General features: G+C 36.8%; 1 protein-coding gene across 2 annotated transcripts; it reads left to right on the top strand.

Moving 5' to 3' along the window:
* Positions 1-308: 308 nt before the first annotated feature.
* On the top strand, positions 309-7,917 carry WAVE2 (SCAR family protein). 2 transcript variants are annotated; one of them, XM_086234649.1, is made up of 9 exons: positions 309-723; positions 1,904-2,067; positions 2,947-3,070; positions 3,194-3,326; positions 3,562-3,629; positions 3,998-6,725; positions 6,845-6,943; positions 7,332-7,439; positions 7,541-7,917. In XM_086234649.1, the coding sequence occupies exons 1-9, from the start codon at positions 569-571 to the stop codon at positions 7,589-7,591; spliced, it is 3,630 nt and encodes a 1,209-aa protein (XP_086090775.1). In that variant the 5' UTR covers positions 309-568; the 3' UTR covers positions 7,592-7,917. The 2 variants fall into 2 exon arrangements, with proteins under 2 accessions (XP_086090775.1, XP_086090774.1); XM_086234648.1 differs by having other exon boundaries at positions 311-723; positions 6,842-6,943.
* The last annotated feature ends 1,911 nt before the right edge of the window (positions 7,918-9,828 follow it).

The raw sequence follows: 9,828 nt of genomic DNA, 5'->3' as shown, positions 1-9,828 counted from the left end.
AAAATATCACTGTCTTTCACATCTCTGGCCACTTGGCCAGTCAGCCAGTGGCTGCTTACAGTCACAATTTTATAATCTGGATTCTGGACTGAAAAAGATGCAAGAAGTAAGAACCGAAGAACCCAATATAAAATTCCAATTTTGTCCAAATTTCTTTTAAAAACTGGGAAAAATTCATGGGCACCACGTTCTCTCGATTTGGCTTACAGGGGCACCCAAGTAATTGTGTCCAGACACCAAGGGCAATCCAAGTAATTTGACCCGGGTTCGAACACAATGATTTCCAATTTGTAACGAGGAATGGCTTGCGGAGTTGGCAATGTCCCCCCCTCTCTTTCTCATCCAAAAGACAAACAAACACACACAAATTCACTCTCTCTCTCTCTCTCTCTCTCTCGGCAGTTCAGCTGCTCCAATCGCCCCACCTACTCTGTCTTGAATTCCCTTCATTTATTCATTTTCATTCGTTGATTCATTGTAGTCGAAGCCTTAAAGCTCTTCTGTCTGCACATGAAAATCATTTCTCAAAGTTTTTGAGAGAGAGCTAGAGAGTCAGCTGAGCTGAGAGATGCCTCTGGTGAGGTTCCAGGTGAGGAACGAGTACGGCCTCGGACAGCCTCAGCTCTACAAAGAGGTCGATAGAGAAGATCCCAAAGCTGTGCTCGATGGTGTCGCCGTTGCTGGCCTCGTCGGGATCTTGCGCCAATTGGGCGATCTCGCTGAGTATGTTACCCTCTCTTTTGCTCCTATGCTCTCACGCATTCCATGTTTTTCTTACGCTTTTGCGTTTTCTTCCATTTTCTGTCTATTGCTCCATTTGGGTTCAGCTCTTTGGCTTTTAATTTTAAGCTTACTTTGGGATTTTAATGTTGGTGTTGAAGTGAAATGCAATTTGGTCATTTGGGTCATTGCCTCATTGGACGATTTGGGTTTTGCGCAATGATTTTGTTTTTATATAGATGACAAATTCTTGGTAATTTGCATTTTTTTTTGTTTGCTTAAACGTTGTGTGCTTAAACGATAGGTGTTTTGTCGCTTGCTGTTTGTGTTTCTGTATCTATGGATCCTCCATACTAGCTGTGACTGCATGGAGTGTAGTTGAAGGAATGTTTTAATGTTCTTATTGAAAAAAAGGGGGGACTGTTTCTTTTTAATTCAGAAAATTTGTAAATTTAAGTGTTTTATGTCATGATGCCTCACTGCAGTATATGGGATTTTGGGATACTCTTGGATGCTGCTAGATTGAGTTCCATACCTTTTTGATTTTTCTTTGGCAATACATATCATTTTAATTATGGGACAGGTATTTCAGTTCTTTTTTTTAGTGAAAATGGCACTGAGACACTGCAACAAAATCTCACTATGCAAGAATCAAGATATGTCTCGGGTTTAAATAACATTGACAGCATGACTAAATAAGTTTTCACCTTAATGTGCCTCTAAGATGAAGTTGGTTGAAAGTTCTCTGGCTGGATATGTCTCCTGTGCTTAGTGGGAGCTCCTCAAGTTGGGTGAAAAACAAAACGTGCAAGTGTTTGCCAACAATATCTAGACCTTGCCCACTGAAACTGTTAAGCTTTTAGATGTTATATTTTAGAATCTGGCAGTCTTATGCTAATATTTTTTCCTAAACAAAGAAAGATCAGAATTTGTTGAAAAATAGAGTAAATAAATATATATTTCATAAAATAATTTTTTCCTGCATGCTCATCCTTTTTCCAATGTGATTTGGATCTCTGATATAGGCGATTGTCTGAAACATAGAACGTAATACTTCCAAGTGAACATAATGACTAGGCTTTTAAACTGTTTGAATGTTGGTTAAAGATTATTATATATTATAGCAACTTTTGTCTGTATATTATCATAAAATAGTACTAACTCAGAAAGTATCTTCATGTAGATTTGCAGCAGAGGTTTTTCATGGCTTGCAAGAGCAAGTGGTGGCTACAGCTTCTAGAAGCCATAAACTGATGGTTCGTGCACAACACATTGAAGCTGCACTTCCTCCCCTTGAGAAGGCTGTACTTGCTCAAACAAGCCACATACATTTTGCTTACACAGCTGGTATGACTTTTGTATGTCACCTTGTTGTATGTATCTTATATGCCTGTTATGGACAATTTGTATCTGCAGTTGCCGTTCTATCTTGTGCAAACTGCTCGTTAGTTTTGTTTAATAAATGCTTCAGGTTCTCATATAGTATATATTGACGGTGGAAATTTGTTATGTAAAAAGGAATTATCTATGGTTAGTTTAAGCTTTTGCTTTCAATCATTACATATTTTATTATAAGTTTGTTTTAGTGAGCTAATTATGAACCAAATATTGAAGCCTAAAATAAGGCTTAAAAGAAAGTCTAGGAAACAGCATTACATGTTGACTCATATTTAGTACTAGTTTTTCTTATCAAAAAATATTTAGTTCTACTTTTCTTTTTATCATCTTGTTAATGAGATAAATAGTTTTCTTACAACTGGGTTTTTTTTTTCTTTTTTTTCCATATAAAATTGATTTAATAAATCTTATATAAAAATATCTCGGAGACCTTGGAAAATATTTTTTTGGCCATTTATAGAAATCTTACATAAAAATATCTCGGAAACCTTGGAAATTATTTTCTTGGAAACCTTGGAAAATATTAATTACTTACCATAGAGGCAAATGTGCATATATGCATACAACCATGTGACATCATTTATATACTGTTAATTGTGAGGGGTTTATTCTGGTACATCCTTTTCATGATTGATTTGGCACCAGATGTTCTTGCTTATCCTTGTTATACCATGAGTGCATGATTACACATGAGATTTTAAATGATTTTTATTTTTGTTCTATATTTTCTTTATTATGGTAAAAATTTTGTTATATACTCTAGATTCCATTGGTACCACACCATTATCCTTATAAATACATCATTAATAGAAAGCAGTTGCTTTGCAGGTTTAGAGTGGCATCCTCGTGTTCAAAATGAACAAAATCATTTCATCTACAATGACTTGCCACGTTTTATTATGGATTCATATGAAGAATGCCGGGATCCTCCGCGTTTGGACTTGCTTGACAAGTATAATCTATTTCTTTTCTTTACCTAACTTTACCTTATTTGGATTATAAGCATGGCTAAGTAGTGAAGTTTAAATTTGCGTCCTAACTGTTACATGACGGAATCTTCTGCTTTACCATTCAGATTTGATAGTGGTGGACCAGGATCCTGTTTAAAAAGATATTCAGATCCAACCTTTTTCAAAAGAGCATCAGCTACCCCTGATGAAATGAATGCTGAAAAGGTCCAAAGATATAGGAAGGCTCAAAGAAGCAAGGTATGTAATATTGTGGATGAATTTGGATTCAAAGGTCTTCTCAATGGAGATTAATGCATATTCAATTCATTGATAAGATCGTGAAGTGCAATGAACTCTCACATCAATTTCTTATGATGAGAGCTTGTTTTTCTGCTATCTGTTTTTGTGCAATGAATTATTGGATGGTTCAAACTTTAAGTGACTCAATGGTTCTGTCAATTAAAGTTGTCTGATTTAATGTTGAAATGGACAGAAAAAAAGAGGATCGCAACGCCATGGAGATGTATTACGTGGTGCATCAATATCCGATCACAGTAGCAGGTATCCTATATATGTACACACACACATCATTTTAGGTTTAGGGTAACAAGATGGTTAGAAATCTTTTCTTTTTTCAATCCAATCGCTCTTTTGATTTTGAAAAATAAAATAAAATATATCTTTATCAATATACTGCCTTCTTCTACACATTTATCTCTACCCCATAATGGGGAATAGCTAATAGTTAGGACTCATAAGAAATTTATAATCCACTCATGGGAAAAGTCTTTCCCGCATTAAGCACTAATATATTTTTAACGTCTAATTAGATCAGGTAATCATTCAAAATATGCATAATATACAAGTGACTTATGGTTCCCATCTTTGATTTGATGGAACTGACAAACATTTGATGTCTGGTTATGCAGAATTCAATATATTTCTCCTATTGTAAATGGGCGAACCTTGTCTTCTCAAACTGCCTCCATGACTGACATGGCATTAAAATCTGACCTGGGAGACAATTCCAATTCTTTTGATTCAAGAACTGAGTCAGGATATATTGAGTCTGTTGGTCATACAAGTTCCTCCATGCGAGCCAAACAACAAGAATTCAACGAATCTCCTACTTCTAAATTGGTGCAGCATGATGATACTCTTGATTCTGTTTTGCATGATGATCAAACTGGGTTTGTAGATGGTAACTCTCCTGGCAGTTCACTACAGGACCAAGTTACCTCTGGTTCATCTTGTGTTAACTGGGATGAGAAGGCAGAAATAGTGGATCCGAGACAAAATTATATGGATGAAACTTCAGAGATGCTTCCGACAAAGGATGACTTGGATGCACATGAAGAGGGAGCTGGTAACCTTAGAATTTTTGAACAAATGGATGCACATGAAGAGGGAGCTGGTAACCTTAGAACTTTTGAGCAAATGGATGCACATGAAGTGGGAGCTGGTAACCTTAGAATTTTTGAGCAAATAGATGCACATGAAGTGGGAGCTGGTAACCTTAGAAATTTTGAGCAAATAGATGCACATGAAGAGCGAGCTAGTAACCTTAGAACTTTTGAGCAAATGGATGCACATGAAGAGGGAGCTGGTAACCTTAGAATTTTTGAGCAAATGGATGCACATGAAGAGGGAGCTGGTAACCTTAGAATTTTTGAGCAAATGGATGCACATGAAGAGGGAGCTGGTAACCTTAAAATTGTTGAGCCAATGGACGTCCTCTTTGATGATGAAAACATTCTGGAATCAATCCCGAGCAGGAACCAGACTGATGAAATTGAAAGTGAACCAGACAATTTCATGGATGCGCTTAACACCATTGAATCAGAATCTGAAAATGATCTTGATTGCCAAACAAAGCGAGAAGTGGAACATTTCTCCTCTTTTGTCAACAATGAAGGACCAGATGGCATGCATGAGATTACTGTGGATTGTTCGGGCCGTCAAACTCCAACGCCTGAATCTTATACTGCAACATCTTACATTTCTTTGGAAAAAGAAATACCGGCGGATCTACCAGACTCAGCCTCATCAGAGAGTCCTGCCTGTACCCAGATGCCTCAAATAGCTACTGAACCTTCTAATTCAGACCATAATGTAGGCACTGATAGAACTGACATTCTTGATGTTTCAAGGTTAGAGTCTGCCATTGGTAATTCAACATCCTCTGGCTCTGGAACTAGTAATGTGCAGGATAAGATCATAAGCAGTTCATGTGAGTCTCAGGAATCTTCTGCTGACATTTCCAGGAATAATTCAATAAATTTCTGGACTAATGGTGGCTTGTTAGGACTTGAACCATCAAAACCACCTGATTTCACCATGCCAAGTCCTGTAAGTCAGGATTCGGCTAACAGAAGTAGAGCTGAAGCAGTGGGTCTCTCAAATCATGCTTACACACTTATAGTTGATGAGAATGAAAGGAAACTAAGTATGTTGGCTGAGAATGCTGAATGTAACGAAAAGGATTTAAATTCTAAATGCTCTATATCATGCTGTGATGTTAATGGTGATTCTCATATGAGTAATGGATTTAGCCATGCCATGGTGGATGGCTTGAAAGAATCCAATATAATGGAACCTGGAACTGTGTTGTCAGTTGCTCCATATGGTAAATCAACTTCCAATGAAGCGAATCAGGAGAATGATGAAAACTCTTCTCGGGTTTTTGGACTTGGTCGTAGGTTACTTGTGAATGGTTTTGGTAGAAACGTTCCACATGCCCATGATGACAAATCTGAGGCTGCTAGTTATTTGAATGATGATGTATTGGAACAGAGAAACAGGCACCACAGAGTAGTGTACCAAACAATTCCTGAGACAGCCTTCAAAGAGCAGTTTGAGCATGGATTTGCTGTTGATTCATCTCCTTCTTCACCACCACTTGAGCTCATGAAGATATCTTTCCATCCCATAAATGGCACTGAAACTTCCAAACTAAAACTGAAATTATCCGATGGGAATCAAAGCCAGGATGTAAGAGACACGTTTCAGTCATTTCAGTTGATCCCAGAGCCTGCTATTCCTCTGCATGAATTTGATTCTGATTCTGATGATGACACATTCTGTAGATCATCTCCATGTGTATCAGATGATTGTCTTAGCCATCACTCTGACTCGAATTCTGAACAATGGGAGTCTAGTGAAACTCCAGAAATCAATAACCACGAACTATATGATGCTTTGTGTGGAATCTCATCAGCGGAACATATTTCCACCTCTCTGGAACTAGAGGGAATAGCTCATAATGCCATTTATATTGATGGTGGAATTAAAAGCGTGCACACTGAGAATGGTCTGGAACATTCTATCTCTGATCCGTTACTTGATCTTCCAAGTTTAGATGCTTTGAAACCTGTACTTCAGCAAGAAGCAGAAGATGATTCTGATCCAAAGGATCTCCATGGTTTGAGATGTCCAGGGGATTCTACACCAGGACCACCACCTCTCCCTCCAGTGCAATGGTGTGTTACAAAACCTCACTTAGATGTTACAGACGAAAAACAAGATGTCACTGAAGGTCTTAAGAATGTGCTTGATACAGAACTTTTGGGTTCTATCACCTCCCAGCAACCTAAGCCAGCCCCAGCAACGCAACAACAAATAGATGTGGAGCTCATTTCTATCAAACCGAAGGGCAAGGTATCATGTAGTGTAATTCAATCCTATTCTTTAAGTCATTAAGGTATTCAAATAGAAATAGTGGGGAGTCAAAACTGCGAAGTGCAAAAGGACATATTATCAATTTCTTCTTGCAGCAGCAGGACCAGCACGCGAATGGACAGAAAGAAGCTGATAAGGCTCTAAATGGCCAAGGGATAGATGAAAAGGAAGATTTTTTACAACAAATCAGAACAAAGGTGAATTGCCATTTTTGTTGTCATTTGGCTGATTTCTAAAATCCCACAAGTCACGACCAAAAAAAGTTCTACAAGTCACTTAATCTGTTTATTGGAGTTTTTTGTATTCATATGTAAAATGTGCAAAATGCAGATTTTGCTTCATCTCTTCTGCCTCGTTTAAATTGAAAATAAAAACGCTTTTGTAGAAAAAGACATCAACTACTGTGGATCCATATAAGCTCTAAATACTTTGAGCATGAGAATGTCCATGATTGTTTGTGGTTATATGTTTGGTAAATCTTTGTATTTTAATCATTAAATGTTAATCTGTTGTGACCTCTGAGACTAGATTAAAGTACAAAGTAAACTACTACTAACTTTGTGCTTTATCTGTTATATCCTTCAGTCATTCAACCTGAGACGCACAGTGCCAGCAAAGGCAACAACTACACCAGTACCTGTTACCAATGTCAAAGTCACTGCAATTTTGGAGAAAGCAAATGCCATTCGCCAGGTTCCCCATTGTCCATTAGCCCCTTTTATGTCCCTTGCCTTTTATTCTTTCTTCTTATATGTATCATGCAATCAAATTCACAATTTAGCAAAACTTGTCAGGCTGTCGGGAGTGATGAAGGGGAAGATGGCGATAGCTGGAGCGACACTTGATTTGACCATGGTTGTGCCAGCCCATGAGAAACAAACCTCTTGTTGGTTGGAGTTCACAAAGTTTGGTCGAGCCTGTGTTATATATATGTGAATAATTTTAGCTTTTCTGTAATTAAGCGTAGGGCTAATCCTGTATCCATTCCATTGCAGTAATTTTGATTGATTCCCCTAGGTAGAATGATGAGATAAGTTGTCAGGTTGAGTATGACTATCTACATATTTAAGGCAACCATTTATACAAAATATGCCATAATGCCTGAATGTAGTGTTGTTCCTTGAACACTGGTTTATTGATCCATTTTTTCAGTTAATTTCTTTTTGTGCCGTCAGCTGCTGTACAATTCTTATTTTGAGTTATTTCATGTAATTCCTCAGCAAGTATTGTGTGTTTTGTCAAACGTAAAAGCATGGCACATGCATTTCATACATCCAATCATGCATCCTTGTTCTTAGAGGAGATGAGGTGCCACAGCCATCAACCTCAGCAAGTGTTCTTTAGCACCTTGTTGTGGTATCTATCTGTTTATGGGTTAACTTGCCTTCGCACATATTCCTTCATATGGGCCATTTCTTTCTCTTTCAGAATGACTGAAACAGTTTTTCCGGTGAGGATGCTTTAAAATGATCTGGAATTGGTATCATTTAATGAAGCTTAAGAAAACCATTTATTCCAATCTGTCAATAATTACAATTAATTTTAGAAAAAAGGAACTCCCATGTATATAATTAGTTTAATATCTGCAATATGTCAGTCCAAGCAATTTGATTATGTCATTTGCTTTGTAATCAAGAATCATGGGGAAGATAGCTAAGCATCATATGAATAAAGAATGTTTAAGATTAGTTGACCAAAACCCCAATCCCCGAGTTTTCAGATGGAAACTATTCTCATCTGCAATGTTTTGCATGCAGCTTTACCAACCAGACTTAATGACTAATCAAGTTGAAACAGAAGCAGAAACGTGAAAAGTACGAGTATTTTATACATATATTGCGTTTCCAATTCATCAGAATTTAGAAATTAGAAGTGTAATCAATTATCTCCTTTCTTTAAGAAAAAGTTCTATCAATAATATTCTCTACAACTTCTTATATTTAATTAATCTAGTTTTGGGCTGGCACTGCAAGTCTGCAAAGCTTCCAACCGGCACATCGGTTGAATTAAGCAAATGAATAAAGAAGAAAAGGAAGACTTTCTTTTTTCATTTGATTAAAGCAACTTGGATGTGGCCAAAAAAAAAAAGTAACTTGGATTTTGGCCAAAAAAAAAAAGCAACTTGGATAACGCAAAATCATGACAGCAAGCAATAAGCTATACTTGGTACTTAATCTAATTTCAAACTCCACCCAAAATTGATATCTTTGTTGTAAAAGATAATACCAGGATGTGATTAGGAAACTCTTTTAATTTCTTTTTTTTTTTGGCCACTAAACTCTTTTAATTTCTTAAAGAGTGGGTAGAGATGAAAAAAAGTTTAAGTTTGCACATGAACCGGTCTGTATATAACATATGTTAAATGCAAATTACGTGGACAAAATGGAATAACAAGAACTAAAACTTCTAAAGTGGATGAAAAAAATTCCGATAATATTCTGCTGATCTAATTCTCTTTTATACACTAAGAAGGCAGTTTTACCCCTAGAACCAAGTGCCCCAACCATCAAAAAGATGCACCCAAATCACTTTGTTCTTTCAACATCCTTTAAGCTTTTAGTTAAAAGAGACTTGGAAAGCATCGATTAGAAAAGAAAAATGGCATGCATGTCTAAGTAAAAGAAACGAAATTATGCTACTTTGTCTAGAAATAAGGCTCCTTTTGCATTAATTAAATAAAGCTTCCTTTATTAAAGAAACCCCATTTCACATTACTTTCTTTTGATTATTGTAATTGCAATCTGAAAGCAACCCGGACCACAAGGTCCATAGCAACTTAAATATTGTCAAGGGGATGAAAAGGGAAGCAACAAATTAAGTTAATCATCAAATCCATTGACAAGCTAGCATCCAACTTTAAAGACAGCATCACCTGCTAGCTAGGAGGCATGCTATAGCTAGCTCATTGCTGGAGGAATCTGATTGGACAAAATCCATTCATTCAAGGCATATGTGTGTATATATATACATACTTCTTTTTCATTATTAAGCTGTAGTATACTTCATATTTTTCAAATAAATGCATCAGTTCACGAGAAATTAATTATTCAGCTAATGGGATCTGATAGTAGGGTATTCGACC

Source organism: Dryas octopetala, chromosome 1 (assembly GCF_963921425.1).
Source record: "Dryas octopetala chromosome 1, drDryOcto1.1, whole genome shotgun sequence".
Lineage (NCBI taxonomy): Eukaryota > Viridiplantae > Streptophyta > Magnoliopsida > Rosales > Rosaceae > Dryas > Dryas octopetala.
This window is presented reverse-complemented; position numbering and strand designations above follow the sequence as displayed.

What these genes read in the sequence shown, in the direction of transcription:
- WAVE2 (XM_086234648.1), top strand. Translation starts at nt 569, where the DNA reads ATGCCTCTGGTGAGGTTCCAGGTGAGGAACGAGTACGGCCTCGGACAG. An exon ending in CGTTTGGACTTGCTTGACAA is followed by an intron (nt 3,071 to 3,193) that starts GTATAATCTATT and finishes TTTACCATTCAG; the next exon opens with ATTTGATAGTGGTGGACCAG. An exon ending in ATATCCGATCACAGTAGCAG is followed by an intron (nt 3,630 to 3,997) that starts GTATCCTATATA and finishes CTGGTTATGCAG; the next exon opens with AATTCAATATATTTCTCCTA.